We start from the raw sequence: 26,055 nt of genomic DNA, 5'->3' as shown, positions 1-26,055 counted from the left end.
AAGCAGGAACTAGGTTTGTGAGCCCTTGGGCCACTGCCGAGGAGCGGCAGTGGCAGGCAAAATCACCCCACACAGGGATAAGACAGAACTCTGACAGGGACGGCTAGTCTTCACCTGCACTTGACCACCGTTCCTCAGGAGTTGAGCCCCTGGGTGCAGGTGACCAACAGGACTTGCCAGACAGGGCCGGAACTGGACACCAGCAGGATACACACAGGGAGGCTAGGCAGAATACTAGACTAGGACTTTCAGACAGACAAGGGACAGAACTGAAAGCTGCAAGCAGCCACTGAAACAGGGAACAAACACTGATAGATAAGGGACAGGACTAAAAGCTGCCAGGCAGCCACTGAACAAGAAACACAGGCCACCAAGAACTAGACAAAGACATACAAGCAAGAAACAAGACTGGGAAACAAACAATACAGTAAACAAGCAATACAGAACACAAAGCTACACAAAGACTAAACTAGAATCAGGCAAGAATTACAGACTATAACTGGACTAGGCAGAAGTGCACCAGCACCCCAACATACCAGGGCCTTAGGTGATGCAAAGGCAAAGCAGAGAGTTTCCAAATGGCTAATAAGCCCAGCAGCAGCTGAGATTCAGCTGCAGCAGTCACCAGGCAGCTACGGGTGCTGTGCAGTCTCAAACAAGACAAGCAAGTCTGGCAGGCCGGAAGATCCGGACTGGACTGGGCTGAAGTCTGGAACGGGAAACAGCACACAGACAGTCCAATGCAGCCACCAGGTTTGGCCACCAGAGGGCAAGAGGAACACAAACCAAAACACAGGCAGAAAGCATACTGAAGCACAGAGAGGCTTAACACACACAGGTGCAGTATAGTGGAGTAATCAGAGCCATGCTGGAAGCAGCCAGCACACAGAGACAGAACTAACTCAGAAAGAACAGACAGAAGCCAGCTCAGAAGCTGACCGCCGAAAATAAGGTGAGTGTGAGAGGGGTCACGACCACAGACGTGACACCCTGGTTTTAATTTTGCCACAAGTCCATTTTCGGCCTAAAAAAAAAAAGGCCTTTTTTCCAGGCGTGCTGAAAAATGGACCTGCATACGTCCAAAACATGGAGGCCATTTTTTGGCGCGCCATAGTAAAAGGGCTCCTAAGTGCAATATTCAACATAAAGTTAGGACTGACTCTTATATGGTCCTATTTACACAGGCACTTAACCGGCCAAGTGCTGACTCGCCTCCAGAACGCCCTCAAATTAGCCAACTTTGCGTTGGGCGCTAACCAGTTAAGTGCCACTGAATATGACCTGTTAGCCCCAAACAACAACTGGTACTACTACTACTTATTATTTTATAGCACTATTAGACGTATGCAGTGCTGTACACGTGAAGCGATGTAACCAGTCAGGAGCCATTTCTAGCTGTTTAATTCATTTTGAATATCGAACCCTCTTTCTTTCTTTTTTTTTTTTAATTTTTTATCAAATTTCAAATATCAAGCAAAATAATATACTTGTACAGAAAGTAATAACTGGAACTCCACAATTTATATAAAGAAAGAAAATTTTGTAAGAAGAAAATAAAGAATATTGCCCGTCCGTCATTACTCAAGTCCACAGTATTTTATGGATCCAATATATTTAGAATAGAGAAATTTAACCAAACATTCTTTAAAGAGAAGTTCCTTCTTTTGACTAACCGCTAGACCCCGGTTTAACAAACTTATAAAGAGAGAGCTATTATTGGGATCCCCCAATAATTCTTTTAGCTGACAAAAAAGCTATAAGTTGAGAGGGATCGTAGAAGACATATTTTACCGACTGGTATCTGATGACACATTTGCAAGGATATCGCAAAAAGAAAGTAGCCCCCAACTGAAGAACTCCTGGTTTCATTTACAAAAATTGTTGGTGTCTCTTTAGAGTATCTTTTGAAACGTCTGGGAAAATTTGTATTCTCAGTCCTAAGAAAGTCTTAGATGGAAAGACAAAAAAAGCAGATCAATCAAAGAAAATAGTTTATTGAATGACAACTAAATAAACAGATCAGCCCGACACTGGCCGTGTTTACCCCAACAGGTCTGCGTCAGGGGCTACACAGTATTCTTTAAAAGTCGAGATGACAAAGTTATGGAAGTCTAAAATCATGAATCTTCCAAAATGCAGTAAAAAAACAGCATGAACCGAATGAATCATAAAAGATAGTGACGTGAATACCATCCTAAACCTTCACAATTCTAAGAAAGTCTTATCCTTGTTTTGAAGAACATTTTTAACAACCAATTTTATCAGGTGCTAGAGCTACTGTGGCTATTAATGTTGATGCCACAACCAGTTCAGCGTCCGAGGCCTCCAATAAAGCTGAGACGTCCAACGCCTGGTTCCCTTGATCCTGTTGAGTAGTTACCACTTTTGTTGGCAAATAGTATAATTGAGAAAAAGGTGGAATATTTTCTTCTCAAACTCCAGTCGAACCCTCTTTCTTTAAGCAATTTTCAGAGGAGTAAAAGTACCTGTGCCCTTTCCGCCTGCCCACACAGTTCCAAAAATTGCCTTCTCGGGAATGTATGCATGAAAGCCCAAAAGAAATCATTCCAATGTATTATTTCCAATGCAGTATATTTAATAAAATGATTATAGGACCCTAACCTGCTTATAATCGAAATAGAAAAACGCCTATATTGTGACCTAAATCGGGAGATAGACGTTTATCTCACAAAAACGAATAAAGCGGTATAATCGAAAGCCGAATTTGGACGTTTTCAACTGCACTCCGTTGCGAATGCGGACAAAGTTGATGGGGGCGTGTCGAAGGCGGAACTGGGGCGTGGTTATCGGCCGATCAGAGATGGGCGCCTTTCGCCGATAATGGAAAACAAATATGCGTTTGTAGCGAGAATTTAGGGCTACTGGAGGGAATCGGGGATGACCTCCCCTGACTCCCCCAGTGGTCACAAACCCCCTCCCACCACAAAATATGCCGTTTCACAACTTTTTATTTTCACCCTCAAATGTCATACCCACCTCCCTGACAGCAGTATGCAGGTCACTGGAGCAGTTATTAGGGGGTGCAGTGGACTTCAGGCAGGTGGACCCAGGCCCATCCCCCCCACCTGTTACACTTGTGCTGGTAAATGGGAGCCCTTCAAACCGCCCCCCCCCAAACCCACTGTACCCACATGTAGGTGCCCCCCTTCACCCCTTAGGGCTATAGTAATGGTGTAGACTTGTGGGCAGTGGGTTTTGAGGGGGATTTGGGGGGCTCAACACACAAGGGAAGGGTGCTATGCACCTGGGAGCTCTTTTACCTTTGTTTTTGTTTCTGTAGAAGTGCCCCCTAGGGTGCCCGGTTGGTGTCCTGGCATGTGAGGGGGACCAGTGCACTACGAATCCTGGCCCCTCCCATGAATAAATGTCTTGGAGTTATTCATTTTTGAGCTGGGCGCTTTCATTTTCCGTTATCGCTGAAAAACAAAAACGCCCAGCTCACAAATTGTCGAATAAAACATGGACGTCTATTTTTTGCGAAAATACAGTTCGGTCCGCCCCTTCACGGACCCGTTCTCGGAGATAAACGCCCATGGAGATAGACGTTTCCGTTCGATTATGCCCCTTTAAGTGTAACTGCATGCTTGTAGTTTAATACAACAACAAGGAAATTTTAAAAAACTAATCTGTGTATGAAAAGAGATACATCGGACATTGTTTCCATAGCAATCAAATGTATTAATATTTAAATGTACTCTCTAATGAGTTCAGATCATTTTGTGTTAGTTTAATTAGTCCCAGCTAGGTTAATATATTAGGTTTCCATAGAGATGCTGCAGCGGCACTGTTAATTGAAATTTTGATGTGATATTTTGAGAGAAGCATAGCCGAGAATATAAAAGATAAATACCATGAAAGATGGAGAAATATTTTAATCAGTTGGTTTTGGTAACATCTAAACTGTGCATCTGAAGAGAAATCAAATTTAAAACCCTGAACTAATAGCATTTTCCAAGTGTAATATGTGGCTGTGGTGGGATAAATTTGCCGTGAAGTTGTTGCTGTGGAAATTCAACAGATTTGCTATGCTTTAAGCTCCATTTTGCATAGGGTGTTTAGATCAGAAAGGAGACATCACGTCAGGACATTTAAAATTTCCCAGGTATTTTACAGAAGTCTCATTGAATGTGGACCTTTTGTAAAATACCTATAGAGATATTCAGGAGAACACTTATATTTTCCTGCACATGTTCCTCCTATATTTGCATGCACAGTTTATAGAATGGTGTCAGTTGTGCATGTGGTTTAATGTAATAATTAGAAGATAATTGGCATTAATGACTAATTATTGGCTATAATTGGTCTTTAATTGCGCTAGTCGGCACTAATTAGCAGTTATGGTCATAACTGCCACTAGTTGCTATTCTGTAAGTTCCTCATCCAAAATCCATCACGTTAAACTGCAAGGGGGCAGTGGATATGGGAGGGGCCTGGTTGGGTTGAGTGCATGTCAGGCAGTTACACAGTTTGGCTATAGGTTATCATTTACGTTATTAACTGCCGCAGTCATTTATGCCAGCTAACATAAGCGCTCATGCTGAAAGTTAGGCAGATAAATATGGACTTGTGCTAGTATTCTGTATCGGCAATTTTATACACAATTGCCGAGATAGAATTGGCATTTAGCACGCATCATTTCAGGGCCTCAATTCAATTGATCTTTATTCATTTTCCCTCATAGCGGGAGCAGCCAGTTCATAAAACAACACGTAGAAAAACAAAGAGTGGCTTTCACTTGTTATGTTACATGCTGGTGTGGCAATACTCACACATGTACTGACCCCTAAATTTCACGCATAACTTATTCCTGCCTATATCAGATTCAAGACATCTTTTACTAAATTTAAAACTGCCATTAAAACCTACCTTTTCTTGTTGATTAATGATACAGGGACAGGGACCCACCGTAACTGCGCCTGCAGGATCTGCCCCCCCAACCCCGCCCATGGGAATAGGGCAGGGATGGGGCAGATCCGCAGGGATGGGGCAGGGATGGGGACAGAGCCCGTGAGGACAGGAACAAACTTTGTCCCCGTGTCATTTTCTACTTTGAAGCCTGTTAATGAACTGGACTGTTTGTTTAAGTGATGCAGACGTTGATACTTTGATTTTTTAGAAAAAACAAGCTGGCCACAACTATTTTTTTTGATGTTCATATTTTGGATGTTTCATTTTGGAAAATGGCTGCTCTTTTTGGACGTTTTCAGTGCAGGAACGGCTTCACATATTTTTGAACAGGAAATCCCAACATTTTTCCTGTTCGAAAATGACTGTAAGATGGACTTTTGTTTTGGACATTATGAGCAGACATCCCAATTCTGATGGCGTTCTATATCTTTCTGATGTCCAACTCCTGGTGTTGTTTCTTTTTTTGTTGGATTCTGGCCTCCTTCGTCTCCGCTGTTCAGTGTTGTTCAAGGTACATAAGTAAAATTAAAAATCAAACATATAAATGACAAGTGACCGACTCACCCGCAAATGCGCAGTAGAGACTACCCTCTCTGTTCCACCCTCGCATCAAGACGTGATGACATCAGAGGGTGGAACAGAGAGGGAAACGGATGCTGCCGCTGGAGCCTGGAGACGAAGGAACATCGCCGGCGCACCAACCTCCATCCCCCATCCCCGACGTCGTCGCCGCCGCCACTCCCACTCCCCTCCATATCGGGCCCCCTGCACTGACATGACAGCACCTCTCACCTCCATGTGGGGGCCCGGCATGGAGGGGGGAGGGAGCGGCGGCGAGGAGGGTAGCTGGACATGGGGGGAGGGCAGGGGGGAGAGAGGAGGGTTGCTGGACATGGGGAGAGAGCAGGGCAGAGAGGAGGGTTGCTGGACATGGGGGGAGGGCAGGGGAGAGAGCAGGGTCGGTGGATGGGGTGAGGCCATGGGAGACAGGAGGGCTGCTGGACATGGGGGGAGGGCAGGGGAGAGCAGGGTTGCTGGACATGGATCGATGGAGGGGAGGGGAGGGCAGGGGAGAGAGGAGGGTTGCTGGACATAGGGGGAGGGCAGGGTAGAGAGGAGGGTTGCTGGACATGGGGGGAGGGCATTGGAGAGAGCAGGGTTGGTGGACGGGGGGGGGGGAGGCCAAGGGAAAGAGGAGGGTTGCAGGATATGGGGGGGGGAGGGCAGGGGAGAGAGGATGGTTGGTGGATGGGGGGAGGCCAGGGGATACAGGAGGGCTGCTCGACATGGGGGGAAGGGCAGGGGAGAGAGCAGGGTTGCTGGACATGGATCAGGGGAGGGGAGGGCAGGGGAGAGAGGAGGTTTGCTGGACATGGATGGATGGAGGTGAGAATTATTACATTTTGCAAAACACAAATCTCGCCCGTTTTAACGGGCTTAACGGCTAGTAAATGTATATTTTCATACTTAAGTAAAAGTACTGTGAAGAACACATTAAAAATTACTTAGATGAAAGTAAAAAAAGTTGTTGCCTAATATAATACTTTTTGAGTAAAAAGTAAAAGGGAAATGATATACTGCCTTTCTGAGGTTTTTGCAGCTACATTCAAAGGTGGTTTACATATATTTAGGTACTTAGTTTTGTACCAGGAGTAATGGAGGGTTAAATGACTTGCCCTGAGTCACAAAGACCTGCAGTGGGAATTGAACTCAGTTCCCCAGGATCAAAGTACACTGCGCTAACCACTAGGCTACTCCTCCACTCCTACAATGAATGCAACTGCTGTTAAATTTTTCATCCTAACAACTTTATTGCTCTACAATTCAATCCACTTTGCTTTTAGTAAAACTAAATTTTTGAAAATGACTGTCACTGTGAGTCATTAGTCCAGCACGAATAAAAAAGGAAGTGAATTGTTCAATCTGGTATAAAGTTCCTTCAAGTCAAGCCAGGCTGCAGCATTACTGATATCTTCTGATTAGGTCTATAGGTGTTCATCAAGGGAATCTCTGAGACACTTGATTTCTATATAGCGAAGAATGCTTTATCATCATTATTGCTATTATCATCTGTATTAGAAGTAGTGCTGTCTAATTCATCAGTTGCATCTCCATCTTGATCTTCATTATCATTATCATGCTGTCAAGGTACAAAGAAGGCTTTCACAAAGTTGGAATCATTGTTGTTCTTCTAACAATTTTTTTGTCTGAGGACAAATTCTGTTTGAACATCCTTGAAGAACAGATACAAGAACATCAAGTTTATGGGAACTCTTCAGTCTTAAGGCCAGAGAAGCAGAGTATTTCTTTAAAGATTCTACCAATCCAGTAGACAGTCACCCCAATATAAAAGTTTCCATGGGATGACCAGCAGTCTGTTGTGATAGAGGCATAGGTCTGCTCACCAAGAATTGCTACCAGCTTCAGTTTCATCATCTGTTTTAAAGTGACCCAACTCATCACTCTTCTGTTTGGTTGGAGACCAGTAACCAGTTCAATAGCCACAGACAACTCCACTATTCTTACAGGCTATATTACGCATCGAACGTTCTGTGAAATCCTGTTAAGCCAATCTGAAAGATTTCCTTTTTGAGCAGGCTTTCGAAGACTCGGGATGACGGGATTCCCAGCATGAGACTATACCCTATACCATTTCTCTGACTCTCTCCTAACCCTACTCTTAGTGTGAATGTATATCTTTTCCATTAAAATTGGTGTTTCTTTCCTATCTCTATATGATTATTGTCTTATAAACTGCTCTGCTCTGCCCTGGCAGCTAGAGCAGTCCAGTAAGTCTAAATAAACTATACACTTTAATTATATTCACTGAACAACAAAATTTAAGATGAGATAGTAACATAGTAACATAGTAGATGACGGCAGAAAAAGACCTGCACAGTCCATCCAGTCTGCCCAACAAGATAACTCATATTTGCTGCTTTTTGTGTATACCCTACTTTGATTTGTACCTGTGCTCTTCAGGGCACAGACCGTATAAGTCTGCCCAGCACTATCCCCGCCTCCCAACCACCAGCCCCTCCTCCCAACCACCGGCTCTGGCACAGACCGTATAAGTCTGCCCAGCACTATCCCCGCCTCCCAACCACCAGCCCCTCCTGCCCACCACCGGCTCTGGCACAGACCGTATAAGTCTGCCCAGTACTATCCTCACCTCCCAACCACCGGCTCTGGCACAGACCGTACAAGTCTGTCCAGCACTATCCCTGCCTCCCAACCACCAGTCCCGCTGCCCACCACCGGCTCTGGCACAGACCGTACAAGTCTGTCCAGCACTATCCCCGCCTCCCAACCACCAGTCCCGCCTCCCAACCCCGGCTCTGGCACAGACCGTACAAGTCTGTCCAGCACTATCCCCGCCTCCCAACCACCAGCCCCGCCTCCCGATCTTGACTAAGCTCCTGAGGATCCATTCCTTCGGCACAGGATTCCTTTATGCTAGTGAAATCCTGCTCTTGGTTTTGCTGGTTCATTTGGTTTATTGACGAATCGTCATTTATATCTCGCTTCCGCTTTTACTTGTTAATTTTAACTGCAAGCATCAGATGTAACTAAGTAAAAATAGTAAAAAAAAATGGCAAAATTATTACTTCACTAAAAGTAAAAGTATCAAATGTTATCTTGTACTTCTTTACAAGTGAAAGTAACAAAAGGTTTACTTAAGTAGTTACTATACAACACTGGTGCTATTGTTCCTTAGTCCACAGTACATTTTAATAGTTTCTCCTGAGTCACGCTTGTACAGTTCCATGTGCCTGAAGCAATAAACAAACTTTTAACATTGTATCTCCTGACTCACTCTGCTACATTTCTTCTTGTAACTTGATATGCCTCAGGCAATACATTTCTAACACAGTTTTTTATTGCCTCAGTCATGATCCCAGCTACAAGAGGAATAGTAATAGAGTGACTCAGAAGAAAATGTGTCAAAAGATTGTTTACTGCCTTAGGTGCATGGGATTGTAGCAAACTTAACACAGTTTATTCTGTTACTCTGCTACAGTTCCTCTTGTAACTGTACCTTGGATAATAAACAAACTTTTAAAGCAGCTTCGTAGAACGGAAGAATATGTATTTATTTATTTATTTGTTACATTTGTATCCCACATTTTCCCACATATTTGCAGGCTCAATGTGGTTTACATAATACCGTGAAGGCATTCGTCAATTCCGGTATGGGATTAGTACAAAATGTTGTATTGGAATAGGGAAGATAAGATTCAATCAAGTTGGGTTGAGGTAAAAGAGTTCATTAATGTCCAATACGATCTTTGATAGTGAAGTGTTGCAGGGTTGAGTCACTTAAGTTGGGTCATTCGGATATGCCTTTCCGAATAGGTGAGTCTTTAATAATTTCCTGAATTTTAGGTGATCATAAGTTGTTTTCACTACTTGTGGCAATGCGTTCCACAGGCGCGTGCCTATGTAAGAGAAGTTGGATGCATGGGTTGTCTTGTATTTTAGTCCTTTGCAATAGCCATATTGAGTCAGACTGAAGTAAACAATCGATTCATGTTAACCTGTTTACTCTTTCAAAAAGTAAAAAGACTAAGGGCCTCTCCGTGAAGTGCATATAGCAACGCAGTACAATCTCGATTATCCGTCCTCTGCTAATCCCAACCATCCGGCATATCTGACAGACCCTTTGATTCATGTTAACCTGTTCTGCACAACTCAGGATTTTGTAGACCTGTAACATATTCCTCCAAGCTAAAGTGCCCTAACCTCTTAAGCCTTTCCTCGTATGAGAAGAGTTCCATCTTCTTAGTCATTTTATTTGCTCTTCTTTGTACATTTTCTAATTCCAATATATCTTGTTTGAGGTACAGCAACTGGAATTGCACACAACACTCAAGGTGAGTTTGCAGCATGGAGAACTACAGAGGCATTTTAATGTTCCTTTGGGTTTTTTCATTCTATTCCTTTCCTAATAAGTCCTAAGCTTGCTTTGTTGGCCTCCACTCCATATTGAGCAGAAGATTTCAGTATATTATCCACAACTAGATCTCTTTCTTGGGTGATGACTCCTACTGTGGAGCCTAGAATAGCTATGATTTGGATTATTCTTTCCAGTGTGCATCACTTTTCACTTGTCCATATAAAATTTTATCTGCCACTTGGATGCCCGGTCTTCCAGTCTCCTAAGATCCTCCTGCAGTTTCTCACAATTTGTGTGTGATTTAACAAATTTGAGTGCTTTTTGGTCATTTTCCTCACTCGTCGTTCCCATTTCCAGTTCATTTATATTTATGTTAAAAAGCACCAGTCCCAGTACAGATCCCTGGGGCACTCTACCACTCACTCTCCTCCACTGAGAAATCTAACCCTACTGTCTGGGTTCTATCTTTCAACTAGTTCCCTGTCCACAACAGACTATTGCCTCCTATCCCATGGCTTTTTTAATTTTCTCAGGAGTCTTTCATGTCTCTTTGGTGGTGGGAGGCGGGGCTGGTGGTTGGGAGGTGGGGATAGTGCTGGGCAGACTTATATGGTCTGTGCCAGAGCTGGTGGTGGGAGGCGGGGCTGGTGGTTGGGAGGCGGGGATAGTGCTGGGCAGACTTATACGGTCTGTGCCCTGAAGAGGACAGGTACAAATCAAGGTAGGGTATACACAAAAAGTAGCACATATGGGTTTTTGTCTTGTTAGGCAGACTGGGTGGACCGTGCCGGTCTTTTTCTGCCGTCATCTACTATGCTATGTTACTATGTTACTTTGTCAAAAGCTTTCTGAAAATATAGATACATCAGTTGGCTCACCTTTAGCTACGTTGTATTCATACCTTTAAAAAATGTAGCAAATCGTAAATACATGGGGATTTTGCTAGAAAAACAGGGCCATTTTCATTCTTTTAAGCCAAGCTTGATGACTAACAGGCTTATTTTCGAAAGAGAAGGGCACCCATCTTTCGTCATAAATCGGGAGATGGGTGTCCTTCTCCCAGGGTCGCCCAAATCGGCATAATTGAAAGCTGATTTTGGGCATCGTCAACTGTTTTCCGTCGCACGGATGACCAAAGTTCACGGAGCGTGTTGTAAGTATAGTGAAGGCGGGACTGGGGCGTGCCTAACACATGGGCGTCCTCGACCGGTAATGGAAAAAAGAAGGGCGTCCCTGATGAGCACTTGGGCGACTTTACTTGGTCCATTTTTTCTTACGACCAACCCTCCAAATGGTGCCCGAACTGACCAGATGACCACCGGAGGGAATCGGGGATGACCTCCCCTTACTCCCCCAATGGTCACTAACCCCCTTCCACCCTAAAAAAAACTTTTTAAATATTTTTTTTGCCAGCCTCTATGCCAGCCTCAAATGTCATACCCAGCTCCATGACAGCAGTATGCAGGTCCCTGGAGCGGTTTTAGTGGGTGCAGTGCACTTCAGGCAGGTGGACCCAGGCCCATCCCCCCTCCCTGTTACACTTGTAGTGGTAAATGTGAGCCCTTCAAAACCCATCAGAAACCCACTGTACCCAGATGTAGGTGCCCCTTCACCCCTTTGGGCTATGGTAGTGTTATACAGTTGCAGGTAGTGGGTTTTGGGGGGGTTGGGGGACTCAGCACACAAGGTAAGGGAGCCCCCTAGGGTGCCCGGTTGGTGTCCTGGCATGTGAGGGGGACCAGTGCACTATGAATGCTGGCTCCTCCCATGACCAAATGGCTTGGATTTGGTCATTTCTGAGATGGGCGTCCTTGGTTTCCATTATGGCTGAAAATCGGGGACGACCATCTCTAAGGACAACCATATCTAAGGTTGACCTAAATTTCACGATTTGGGCATCCCCGACCGTATTATCAAAACAAAAGATGGACGGCCATCTTGTTTTGATAATACGGGTTTCCCCGCCCCTTTGCCGGGTCGTCCTGCGAGGACGTCCTCAGGAAAACTTGGGTGCCCCTTTCAATTATGCCCCTCCACGTGCACCGTTAGTGATATTACTACTACTACTACTTAGCATTTCTATAGCACTACAAGACGTTCGCAGCGCTGTACACTTGAACATGAAAAGCTTTGTTTTCTCTGTTTCTTGCTTGTGATTGATTTATGTTTGTATTAAGAAAAGTTAATAAAGAGATTTGAACAAAAGAAACGTTCAAATGGTTTACCTTGGCTGAATGTTGACTCTGTCCCATTAAACCATGTTTGTTTATGTGTTCAGTAATTTTATTTTTTATAACAGTTCCTATCATTTTGTCTGGCTTTGATGTCAGGTTTACCAGTCTGTAATTTCCCAGATCACCCCTGGAACCCTTTTTAAAAATTGACATTAAATTAGCCACCTTTCCATCTTCAGGTACCATGGATGATGTTAATGACAAGTCCCTCCTCTGTGGTCTTTGCCTCCCTGAATGGCCTTTTACTGCTTTGTCAATTTTGTGCATAAATTCTAATTATTGCCAATTAGTGTCAATAATTTCCTGTTAATTGCCAATTATCAGCGCTGATTGGCTTGTTAACTAATAGAAAATAAACTGTATTTGCTTGCACAACTCGGGTCGCACGGTATAGAATCCAGGGGTAAGGGAGAAATTCAATAAATAAATAGATGCCCAAAGTTAGGTGCTGGGATAATTTTCACTAAGCTAGTATTCTATAAAGAATGCTCTGCGTGGAAAAGCCTTTACAGAATGCTAGCTTAACACATGTTTCACAACTAACCTTGGGTGTGCGTATTTATGCATGACAAAGGCTGATATAAATGTTTACGCCCAACCAGTGGCGCAGCCAGACCTGACATTTTGGCTGGACCCAGAGCTAATTTGGGTGGGCACTATATATATATATATATATATATATATATATATCAAACTTGATCAGATATGTCTACTATAATGGCAAATATGTCAACACACATAACAGTATAATTACAGCAATGGCATATGCATTGCTTATAACAAATGTAAATACCTGATTAAGCAAAACAGGAAGAAAACCTTTGAAGTCTTTTTCCCTTCCTTTGGCTCTACTGCTTTCTCTCTATTCTGATGCTGACAGTAACATAGTAGATGACGGCAGAGAAAGACCTGTACGGTCCATCCAGTCTGCCCAACAAGATAAACTCATATGTGCTACTTTATGTGTATACCTTACCTTGACTTGTATCTTCCATTTTCAGGGCACAGACCGTAGAAGTATGCAAAGCACTAGCCCTGCCTCCCACCACCGGCTCTGCTACCAATCTCCGCTAAGCTTCTGAGGATCCCTTCCTTCTGAACAGGATTCCTTTATGTTTATCCCACGCATTTTTGAATTCCGTTACCGTTTTGATCTCCACCACCTCCCGCGGGAGGGCATTCCAAGTATCCACCACTCTCTCCGTGAAAAAATACTTCCTGACATTTTTCTTTAATCTGCCCCCCCTTCAATCTCATTTCATGTCCTCTAGTTCTACTGCCTTCCCATCTACGGAAAAGGTTCATTTGCGGATTAATACCTTTCAAATATTTGAACGTCTGTATCATATCACCCGTGTTTCTCCTTTCCTCCAGGGTATACATGTTCAGGTCAGCAAGCCTCTCCTCATACGTCTTGTAACACAAATCCCATACCATTTTTGTAGCTTTTCTTTGCACCGCTTCAATTCTTTTTACATCCTTAGCAAGATACGGCCTCCAAAACTGAACACAATACTCTAGGTGGGGCCTCACCAACGACTTATACAGGGGCATCAACACCTCCTTTCTTCTTCTGGTCACACCTCTCTCTATACAGCCTAGCAACCTTCTAGCTACAGCCACTGCCTTGTCACACTGTTTCATCGCCTTCAGATCCTCAGATACTATCACCCCAAGATCCCTCTCCCCGTCCGTACATATCAGACTCACACCGCCTAACACATACGTCTCCCGTGGATTTCTACTCCCTAAGTGCATCACTTTGCATTTCTTCACGTTGAATTTTAATTGCCAAACCTTAGACCATTCTTCTAGCTTCTGCAGATCCTTTTTCATGTTTTCCACTCCCTCCTGGGTGTCCACTCTGTTACAAATCTTAGTATCATCCGCAAAAAGGCAAACTTTACCTTCTAACCCTTCGGCAATGTCACTCACAAATATATTGAATAGAATCGGTCCCAGCACCGATCCCTGAGGCACTTCAGTACTCACCTTTCCCTCATCCGAGTGAATTCCATTAACCACCACCCTCTGGCGTCTGCCTGTCAACCAGTTCCTAATCCAGTTCACCACGTCGGGTCCTATCTTCAGCCTGTCAAGTTTATTCAAGAGCCTCCTGTGGGGAACCGTGTCAAAAGCTTTGCTGAAATCTAAGTAGATTGCATCTATAGCACGTCCATGATTCAGTTCTCCAGTCACCCAGTCAAAGAATTCAATGAGATTCGTTTGGCACGATTTACCTTTGGTAAAACCATGTTGTCTCGGATCTTGCAACCTATTGGCTTCCAGGAAATTCACTATCCTTTCCTTCTGCATCACTTCCATTACTTTTCCAATAACCAAAGTGAGGCTTACCGGCCTGTAGTTTCCGGCATCTTCCCTATAACCACTTTTGTGAAGAGGGACTACATCCGCTGTTCTCCAATCCCACGGAACCTTTCCCGTCTCCAAGGATTTATTAAACAAATCTTTAAGAGGACCCGCCAGAACCTCTCTGAGCTCCCTCAATATCCTGGGGTGGATCCCATCCGGTCCCATGGCTTTGTCCACCTTTAGATTTTCAAGTTGTTCATACATTGAGGGGCATAATTGAAAGAAAACGCCTATCTCCATGGGCGTTTATCTCCAAGAACGGGTCCGTGAAGGGGCGGACCGAACCGTATTTTCGGAAAAAATAGACGCCCATGTTTTATTCAACAATGTGTGAGCTGGGCGTTTTTGTTTTTCAGCGATAACGGAAAATGAAAGCGCCCAGCTCAAAAATGAATAAATCCAAGGCATTTGTTCGTGGGAGGGGCCAGGATTCCTAGTGCACTGGTCCCCCTCACATGCCAGGACACCAACCGGGCACCCTAGGCGGCACTTTTACAAAAACAAAAAAAAAGGTAAAAGAGCTCCCAGGTGCATAGCACCCTTCCCTTGTGTGTTGAGCCCCCCAAATCCCCCTCAAAACCCACTGCCCACAAGTCTACACCATTACTATAGCCCTGAGGGGTGAAGGGGGGCACCTACATGTGGGTACAGTGGGTTTGGGGGGGTTGGACGACTAATAAGCATTAAGCAGCACAATTGTAACAGGTAGGGGGGGATGGGCCTGGGTCCACCTGACTGAAGTCCACTGCACCCCCTAACAACTCCTCCAGTGACCTGCATACTGCTGTCAGGGAGGTGGGTATGACATTTGAGGGTGAAAATAAAAAGTTGAGTAACTTCATTTTTTGTGGTGGGAGGGGGTTAGTGACCACTGGGGGAGTCAGGGGAGGTCATCCCCGATTCCCTCCAGTGGTCATCTGGTCATTTAGGGCACTTTTTGGGGCCTTATTCGTGAAAAAACAGGGTCCAGGAAAAGTGTCCTAAATTCTAGCTAAAAACGCATACTTTTTTCCCATTATCGGTGAAATGCGCCCATCTCTGTTCGGTAGATAACCACGCCCCAGTTCCGCCTTCGCCACACCTCTGACACGCCCCCATCAACTTTGTCCGCATCCGCGACGGATTGCAGTTGAAAACGTCCAAAAATCGGCTTTCGATTATACCGCTTTATTCGTTTTTGTGAGATAAACGTCCATCTCCCGATTTAGGTCGGAACTTGGGCGTTTTTCTCATTCGATTATAAGCAGGATAGTCTCTTCCGTAAACGGTGCTATATCCAGTCCATTATCATATGTACTTTTGCCAGTCAATCGTGGGCCTTCTTCAGGATTTTCTTCTGTGAAAACAGAAAAAAAGTATCTATTTAGCAAATTTGCTTTTTCTTCATCATTATCTACATAGTGGTTCGCAGCATCTTTCAGTCTCACAATTCCCTTTTTAGTCATTCTCCTTTCACTAATATACCTGAAGAAATTTTTGTCACCCCTCCTTACATTTCTAGCCATTTGTTCTTCCGCTTGCGCTTTCGCCAGACGCCTCTCTCTCTTGGCTTCTTTCAGTTTCATCCGGTATTCCTCTCCGTGTACTCTTCATGTATTTATCTTTGTGTTGCGGTCAAGCATTGCCCTTTTGTTTTTGTTCTTGTTCTGCCTTATCACAGCTCTTACAGTGCTACTAGCTGCATAGAAACGTTTCCTCTCCAGTGATAACATATAATTGAAAGCAAAAAAAAAAACCACAGGGGATAATAAATAAGCTGTAATTAGAGAGGAAAATCCCCAAACTAGTATTAAAGCAATGAAATATAATATAAAAAATGGTTTAAGTGCTCATTATTAGTGAGCAAACCCCTTGAGCACCAGCAGTGTCAGAAAAAAAAACCCCAGGAGTGTTAGTCATTGCATTAAACCATTGCAAATTATTCAGAAGTATTTTGAAATAACTGTAACTCTGTGGGCCCTATTTACTAAGCCATGCTGTAGGCGCTAGCATTTTTAGCATGCGCTAACGCTACAGACACCCATAGGAATATATAGGTATCTCGAGCATTAGCGTGCACTAAAAACCCTAGCGCGCCTTAGTAAACAAGGCCCTGTGTTTCTTTTCTTTTTTTCCTTTTTCTCTCTTGAAGTTCTGCAATTTAAAATAGTTTTGAATGATTTGAATGGTTTACTGCAATGAGAGATGTTTTTTGTTTTTTTTTACAACACTGGTGCTGTTTTTCCTTTCATTAATTATGAGCACTTAAAACACTTTATTGTATTTGATTGCTTTAATACTGGTTTGGGGGATTTTCTTTGATAGCAATCCTGTGATATCATATGGCAGTACACACTGGCGAGTTTCTCCACAAAGTTCTGCTCTGTCAAATGCAGAGCTACCTCATTCTGGAATTCCATTTGCCCTTCCAGCACTTAGTAGAAACCAAAAAGCCTGCCAAACTGTAACTACTTATGTGATGAATTGATTTTTTAGAAACATATTTACTAACCCCAAGATTAAAACATGCCAAGCCAGTTTATCATGAGGCCCAAGGATAATTGAAAAACTAGCGCATTAATCAGTACAGTGTCGGATGTCTTTTGAACTGACCCCTGGGAAATAATCAGTAAGTACATTATTTTTGGTAGGAGAAACTGTTTAAAATATTAGAAGTATTGTGCTAGGTTTTTGTTGTATACTATATCCAGACCAGCTGGAAATTGGTACTATTATGACATGTATTTTCCTAATCATTACTGATTATTGGGTTATCTTTCTTGGGACAATGAACAGAAAATATGCAATCAGCAAAACAGTAATAAGTAACTGAAATATGGATCAATTATAAAACTATCTAAATATTTGTTTACTATCTAAATAGTACCTGGGGAGTTCAGGACATATAGCTACTGCATTTTACTTCCTGTGTTAGACTAAAGAAAAAAAACAGTCATTTCTCTGTAACAACTTTAAACATAAACATGCACCACCTGCCAGCCAAACTAGAGAAATACACTTCAAGAAATTATCAATGCAGTTTACAGGCTTAAAACCCACTGTTTTGTCACAAGAGGCAAATATCTTTGGTATTCCCTTTACATGTTAGTAATTAGTCAGCCATGTACTAATGCTGAGTAGGATGAAGGTGAAAGGTAATAGACTCAGGGGTAATGTAAGGAGACCAGGGGCGGCTCAAGACAGTCTGCCACCTGAGGTGAGGGTATGGTCTGATGCCTGAGGCGAGGGGATGGTCTGCCGCCCCGGCTCCGCTCCACCCACCTTCCCCCCCCCAGTCTGACATCTCTCCCCTTCCTTCTTTCCCCGAGTTTACTCTCTTTTCTGGCTTTTCAAAAGTCAGGGCGGCAGCGGTTCCCATACGCTGCCCTGCAGCCAGCCCGGCCCCTTCTCTCTACTGCAGCCCACCCCACCTCCAAGGAAACAGGAATTACATCAGAGAGGCGGGCCATAAGAGAGAAGGGGTTGGCAGCAGGGCAGCGTATGGGAACTGCTACCGCCATGACTTTTGGAAAACATCTAAAGCAGGGAACTTTGGGAAAGAAGGGTGGGAGTGATGCCAGAGCATGGCAGGCATGGGGATGGATGCCGCTCCAAAAGAGTGCAACCTGAGGCCCTGCCTCAGGTGGCCTAATGGTAGGGCCACAACTGAAGGAGATATTTATGGAAAGGGTGTAACGGCCTCCTAGGAACGGCCTCCTGGTGGATATGGTGGAGACAAGGACGGTGTCTGAATTTAAGAAAGCTTGGGACAAGAACTTAGGATCTCTAAGGGAGAGCTGGAGATTGTAGACGGAATGGTTGGAACATATGCTGCCAGATCTGGGCTGGCAAGTTATAGAATAGTGTCAGCTGCATGCCTAATTTAAGTGTTAAATTAGGTTCCAATTGGTGTTAAATACCAATAGTATCCTATAAGTGGCATTAATTGGTGCTAATTAGCACTGATTTATAGTTACACGCATAGTTATAAACATAGCACTAGATTCTGTATATCGCGCTGAGATTTCAGTGCAGAAATCGAAGCATATTCTATAAAATACACTAATTTAGGGGTACTTTATAAAATACACCGAGCGCTGGTCTATGCGACTAAATTTAGTTGTGGTCAATTACACCAACTAAAACCTGGTGCAAATCCTGATGCCTTAATTAGGCGCGGAGCAGGTGTATTCTATAACAACGTACATAGTTTTTAGAAACGCTCATGACCTGCCAATTCCACACCATAACCACACACACTTTTCAACTACATGACTTAGAATTTACGTGCACCACGTTACAGAATACCCTTAACAAGTAGTGCTCGTAAATTCTAATTAATGCCAATTAGTGCTGGTAATTGCTTGTTAACATCCAATTATCAGCACTGATTAGCTAGTTGACTAATTAAGTTATGCATGTTGTTATGGAATGCACACCTTGACGCAATATATAAAATCCTGGGGATAACTACTAAATGCTATAGTGTGTAACTACAAAGGGGGAGTGCCCATGGGTGGGTCAAGAACGGGTTTTGCAGTTTCATGCATAAGTTACAGAATACTATCGCATACGCGTGCAACTGCCAACATTAGGCTCCAGCTTTTATATCAGCCTTTGACACCTAAAATTAGGTGCATGCATTCTAACTTACTCCCTTTTCCATACCAGCAATTTTGTGCGTAATTGCCATTACGGAATTGGTCTCAGCACTCATATTTTTGCGACTAAGTTGTGGCTCTCTAATCTGCAGCAAAATCTGGGCAGAGTGCCTGCTAACATAGGACATTCCTGCACACTAAGCCCAGGTTTTGTTTTACAGTTTTTTTTGTAGACTGTGCATTAATATTCGCATTGGCGCACAGTACTTGTAAAAAAATTAATGTCTAAGCACTTACTGCCTCCTATTTAGGAAATGCTGTGTGCTTCCACGTTGAGGCCGCGTTATCCAGTTAGCAGGCGCTAATCAGAATGCACTAGCTAGATAATGCTTCCACGCCCATTCACAGTACCCATGCCACACCCCCTCCCTAAAAAGATTTAGTTCACAATTAGCACAAGCTAAGAGGCAAACTACCGCAAAAACACTTAACGCATCTTGTGATAGGCTTTTTTCCCATGTTAAATGTTCATTAGCGCTTAGGGATGTGGTGTAGTAAAAGGGTCCCTATGTTTTTATGAGTGTGTAACATCAGCATTATTATCCAGCTTATTTTCAAAAGAGAAAGATGCCCATATTTCGACCCAAATTGGAGATGGGCATCTTTCTCCCGTGGGCGAACAAATCGGTATAATCGAAAGCCGATTTTGGTCTTCTTCAACTGCACTCCGTCGCAGGAACAAACAAAGTTGACGGGGCATGTCAGAGGCATGGTGAAGGCGGGACTGGGGCGTGGTTATCGGCCGAGGAGAGATGGGCGTCTTTAGCTGATAATCGAAACAAGAAGGGCGTTTTTGACGAGAATTTAGTCCGCTTTATTTGGACCCTTTTTTTTCAGGTCCAAGTCCCACAAAAGTGCCCCAACTGACCAGATGACAACCAGGGAATCGGGGATGACCTCCCTGACTCCCCCAGTGGTCACTAACCCCCTCCCACCAAACAAAACCCACTTTACAAACTTTTTTTCCAGCCTCTATGCCAGCCTCAAATGCCGTACCCACCTCCATGACAGCAGAATGTGTTCTATCCTCTGATAGCCTTTCCCTGGTTCTGATGTGGCTCTCGGGTGAGTGTGACACCTTTTCTGTTATGCGCACTGCAGAGTCACATCAGCAATGCATTGTGTTGGGTGTAGGGTATTGGGCTCCGTGATTCCACTAGCTTGTGTTACATGCTCACGATGTTGGTAGTTGGTAGGCTCTACTCCCATGGTGCTTTTCCCTCTGCTTACTGGGTCAGAGTGTGCCCTGTTTTGTTTCCGGTAGTCCATGAGGTAGTGGCCATTTTTGCAAGCCAGTTTTAGATCCCTTTCATGTGTTAGCTACGTTACAGCACTTAGTTCTTCCCTTGAATGTTGCTGAAAGAGGGCATTGTACAGCATTCTGCCTGCTCTGACCTACTGCTAATCTCAGTACCAGGGAGACTCTTTGCCAGTGGGGCACAACCTCTGATCTGCAGTTAACTTTGAGTAAGCGTGCTTATTCCAATAAAGGACGTTTTCGGAGACATTAGTCTTCAGGTGTCAACTGGTGTACCAAAACCCACTGTACCCACATGTAGGTGCCCCCTTCACCCCTAAGAGCTATGGTAGTGTTGTACATTTGTGGGTAGTGGGTTTTGGGGAGGGGGGTTGGGGGCTCAGCACCCGTGGTAAGGGACCTATGCATGTGGGAGCGTTGTCTGAAGTCCACCGCACTGACCTCTAGGGTGTCCAGTTGGTGTCCTGGCATGTCAGGGGGACGAGTGTACTACGAATCGTGGCCCCTCCCATGACCAAATGGCTTTTTGAGCTGGGCATTTTTAGTTTTCATTATCACTAAAACAAACAAACGCCCAGCTCGGAAACCACTAAATCCATGGCATTTTGGGCCGTACAAACCGTATTTTTCGAAACGGATGATGGATGCCCATTTTTTCGAGAATACGGTCTGTCCCACCCCTTCATATACCCGTTCTCGGACATAGACTGACTGTAAACCTGTGGCATAGCCATGGTGGGGGGGGGGGGGGGGGGGGGAGGGGGCTGGGCCAATAAGTCAATAAGGTCTGTCAGATGCTCCGGCTTATATGACAGATCTTATTGACTTGCCATCCAGAAATGCTAAAAGATCATCACGCACATTCCTAAATCTTCACTTCCCCAGTTGTAGAGGACTAAAATACAAACTAACACATGCATCTAGCTTCTCATATATGAGGACGCAGCTGTGGAATACATTGCCAATGGACCTGAAAATAATCAATTTTCGCACATCACTGAAGACCTATCTCTTCAACAAGGCATAACACAACGACCCATAACAGGAACTGTAATACATCACATCTTACTGATATCCAAAATGTTTTCTCCCTATGCTTATTGCTTAGTTCTTGTAGATCATCTATATTCTCTGTAGTATACAAACTGCATCTATACTCTGAAATGACGTGATATTAATCTATCTATTTAATCTTCCTGGTCATCAATATTCTTTAGGTAATACCAGTTGTCTCTTTTACTCTGTAATGACGATTCATTATGTTAATCACATAATCTATTATGTCATCCATGTTCTCTATTTAATATCAACTGTAACTTTTTACTCTGGAGTGGCAAATGCCATGAAGGAACATTGTAAGCCACATTGAGCCTGCAAATAGGTGGGAAAATGTGGGATACAAATGCAGCAAATAAATAAATAAATTGGATTTGCGCCCCCCCCCCCCCCTCAGGTCTGCTGGTTTGGCTGGTGAGGGTCCCCAAGCCCCGCCAGTAGAAGTCTTCCTCCAGCATTGTTTGCCGCTATGCTGCCTACCCCGCTTCCCCCCCCCCCCCCTTCGTGCCATGCTAGATTTTAGTGAAACTGAACATGCGTGCCACAGGGGGAAGCAGGGCAGGTGGCGTGACAGCGAACAGTGCTGGAGGAAGGCTTCTGTTGGGGGGGAGCTGTGCCCCCCTTCCCAAATTGAAATCTGGCTATGCGCCTGCTATAAACATTCTTAAATAGGGACCTTAATTTTTGGGTATGCCCACTTTATATGGCTAAAATTTAAGCACTGTCTACAACTATAATTTTAGCACAAAAGGATTTATTTATTTATTTGTAGCATTTATACCCCGCTCTTTCCCACTCGATAGCAGGTTCAGTGCGGCTTACAAAGTATGGTACAGAGTATCACAGAGATGACACAATTGTGTAGAGAAGGACACGAGGGGATAACACAATTGTATAGAGAAGGACGAGAGGGAGAGATGTGGGGGAAGGATTGAGGTGTGTTAATTTTAGGTTCATTTACGCAATCAGCACCAACTGCCAGCCTTATAAGTCATTTGGAAAATTGACCTAAGAGTGTTTTGCACTCTAATAAATCCTGTAAATCCCGGTTGTGTAATTTCCTAACTAGCCAATTCTATGTCATTATATGCTATTTTAATTTATGTTTAGCTTGTAATCACCAAGTTCCACTGAAGTAGCCAATGGGCTAATTCGTTTAATAGAATGATCTACTTATGGAAAGCATAATAACATTTCTTTGATAATTTGTGTTGAATTTTACATGTATTTCCAAGAAAAGTGTATAGTTTGCTTTCTTTTTTTTTTACGCTAATCATTGGTACTTTGGAAGAATTGAGTGAGTGTTGCTCAAGATTTTGGAAACTTGAATACTGAAGAGAATAATTGTGTTGTAGTGTAATGAACCTGGATGACCTGACGAGGCGAGGCCTATATCTGAGTGACATCCCCTTACATGATGCAACACGTGATCTGGTCCTCTTGGGGGAACAGTTCAGAGAAGAATATAAACTGACACAAGAACTGGAAATTTTGACAGATAGGCTGCAGCACACACTTCGAGCCCTGGAAGATGAAAAGAAGAAGACCGATACGTAAGATATCTTAATCGTTTAAAGCTGGAGAAATTTATTGTAGAGCATGATTCGGATATTTGCTGATCTTTCATAAACAATAGACCTGTGCGCTGGAAAACCAAATTGGCTGGTAGATACTCATTTCCCAGCCTGTATTCAAAATGATTCAACTGGTTGGAAACGGCTGCCGACCAGTTAAATCGCTTGTTTGCGGCCATCCGATCATTTTCAGTGGCTTTTAACCGGTTATCTTCACTGAAAATGACTGGTTAATGCCAATTTCAAAAGTGGCTAACTCGTGGGCATTCCTGGGGAAGAGTGGGGTTAATTTCCAGTATTCAGCCCCTCACCACGTAAGTAAACTTCTTAAATCGGCCACATAAATTGTTTTATTTTTAAGTAATTTGGGTTATGCGGTCAAGGGATGAATACTACTACTTATCATTTATATAGCGCTACAAGGCATATGCAGTGCTGTACACTTTAAAGCAGGGCCACCGAAGGGGGGGTAGGGGGCAAAATTCCCTGGGCCCGGCCTCCAAGGGGGGCCTGGTTCCGGGGGTCTCTCTCTCTCTTCTGCTCCTGATGGGCCCCGAGTGATCGCGTCCCGACAGGAACAGAAGAGACAGCTCTGGCGCCGGGCCCCCCCTCCAGCGCTGCTCATCGCTCACCTCTACCGCCATGCCAAGCGACTGCTTTTCCCCTCAGACGCATGCTCGGCTTTGAAACCGAGCATGCGCGACAACAGAAAAAAGCAGCTGCAGGGGCAGGGCAGGCATGGAGTGAACAGCAGCACTGGATTCTTCTGCTGGCGGGACCTCAGGATCCACACCAGCCCCAAGGTATCTCAGTTGCAGCAGCGGCAATCCTGGGGGGCAGCAGCGGCGATCATCTGGAAGGCGGTGGTGATCCGGAGGGGCGGCGGAAGCAGTGGCCCTGCCCCAGGCCCGGCTCAGTCTCTCAGCAGCCCTGCCTGAAAGAAAGAAAATACAAACTAAATGAATATAGACTTAACTATGTGTTAGCTAGCTAAATTTAAAAAAAAGATTTTCAATGCCAAAGCCCGGGCAGGGCCTGGCATTGAATATCCAGGAATAACACCGGTGGCGTGCCATATGTCTCCCTTCTGTTCACACCTGGAGAAAAGGATTGTATGAAAATCATAGAATACTGTGGGCTTCATTTTAAAAGGCATAGTTTTTTTCTGTCACCACATGTTAGTAAATTAAATTCATTAAAACTTAGATCATCTTTCAGAGGTAGTTTTATGGAACCCAATGATACAGTAGAAAAGGGGAGTAACTTACAATCTAAAGAAAGGCTGAAATTGAGTTTGTTTCTTCCAAAACAGTTCAATGCTTAAAAGTATTCTATTCTGAACATGTTAAAAATGCAACCTAAAAGTGACCTGCGCTGGTGCAGGCTCGCTGGCCCATTTCCTCAGAGCGCCTGGAAAAAAGCCTTTTTTTAATGTGTGTCAGAAAATGCCCGTGTGGCAAAATTAAAACCAGTGCATGCCCATTTTCAGCCTGAGACCCTACCACCACCCATTGACTTAGCGGTAAGGTCTCACGCGTTAACCGGGCGGTAAGCGTTCAACACGCGCAAACTGCCAACTACTGCCGGGTAAGCTCCACGCGATAGAAAATATTCTCTACCATGTGTTTTGGGCGTGCGCCAAAAATAGACTTACTGCCCAGGGTACGCGGTAGTTGGGCGGTAGTGCCAATTTGACATGCGTAGACACCTGCGCGCCTTTGTAAAAGGGCCCCATACAGATTTCTGGGTATGAAGTACCTTAACAACAGACCGCCCGATCTTCAGCACTGTTTAGCTGACCAGGATCGGCTCCGGGCCGGTCAAATAGCCTTAAGCTGGCTAAGCGCTAATATTCAGCGCATGATAGCTGGCTATGTCGGCTGAATATTAGCGCTTAGCGGATAGCCCGGTCACTGGCTATGTTGCGCGACATAGCCGGTTAGTGCCAATATTCATTGGCTGACCGGCTAAGTTTAGCAGCCAGATAGACCCACATAAATAGCAGGTCTGTCTTTTACTGCTATAACTTAGCTGGTCAGCCAATGAATATCGACTTAACCGGCTATGTTCTTAATACAAAAAAAAACCTTCGGAAAACCAATACCAGTCGCCAGGTATGCCCGGCATCGAATTTCTGGGTTCACCGCTGACCAAGAGAGATAGCTGGGCTGCCTCCCGCGGTCGAAATATCAGCCCTAGAATCATAAATGTAAACAAACATCATTCCATTATAACTAGTAGTGTTTCATGAGGAAGGGGATGGACATTTTCCCATTAATCAGCCCATAACAGAAATCTAGCAGCTATATTTTGTATCATCTGAAGTTTTTAAAATATTATGCATGGGTAATCCCAAATCAAATAACTCCTAATACAAGACACCACAGTAGTCCAACACACTCATCAGATGTGCATGTACAACCATCTGCAATGCCTGTATATCTAAAAATGGCTTCAATTTTCTAATAAGCTTCGACTTTAAAAAAGCTGTTTTAATTATATTTGAAATATTTTTATTTAGTCCCTATCTTTCCAGTCATAGTTGAAGGTTATGTTCAGGTATAGTAAGCATTTTCCTCTCCCTGAAGGACTCCACCATCTAAGTTTGTACTTGATCTAGTAGAGGGATAAGGTGGGGATTCGTAAAGCTGCAGTAAAAGTTCGCCTTTTACCACACCTTGATTTCACATGGGATTCAGCAACCTGCAGGATCCCAATACCAGAGATTGCTGAGTCTCAGGCAGGGGCGTAGCTATGTGGGGCCACGGGGGCATGGGCCCCCACAGATTACACCCTGGCCCCCTCTACATTTGACCCCCCCCCCCCCACCGTCACTGCCCACCCCCCGCCTCGCCACCGCATCAGGTACCTTGTTTGCTGGTGGGGGTCCCCAAACCCCGCCAGCCGAAGAGTCTTCTTCAGCACCGGTCGACTCCGGCGTCGTCTTTGTGTGATCATCTGTTTCTGAAGCCTTACGTCCTGCACCGTGCATGTAGCCCCGTGCAGGACGTAAGGAGTCAGAAACAGATGATCACACAACGAAGGTGCTGGAGTCAACCGGCGCTGAAGAACACTCTTCGGCTGGCGGGGATTG

The 26,055-nt window shown here is 44.3% G+C and overlaps 1 protein-coding gene across 2 annotated transcripts in view; it reads left to right on the top strand.

Moving 5' to 3' along the window:
* Positions 1 to 26,055, top strand: part of GUCY1B1 (guanylate cyclase 1 soluble subunit beta 1) — a 181,870-nt gene that overhangs the window by 127,001 nt on the left and 28,814 nt on the right. For both annotated transcript variants that reach the window (XM_030191612.1, XM_030191613.1), the window contains one exon: positions 22,743 to 22,940. In XM_030191612.1, coding sequence (XP_030047472.1) covers positions 22,743 to 22,940 — 198 coding nt within the window. The remainder of the gene's footprint in view (positions 1 to 22,742; positions 22,941 to 26,055) is intronic.

This window comes from Microcaecilia unicolor, chromosome 2 (genome assembly GCF_901765095.1).
Source record: "Microcaecilia unicolor chromosome 2, aMicUni1.1, whole genome shotgun sequence".
NCBI classification, from domain to species: domain Eukaryota; kingdom Metazoa; phylum Chordata; class Amphibia; order Gymnophiona; family Siphonopidae; genus Microcaecilia; species Microcaecilia unicolor.
Note: the sequence above shows the minus strand (reverse complement) of the source record. Positions and strands in the feature narration are given on the sequence as shown.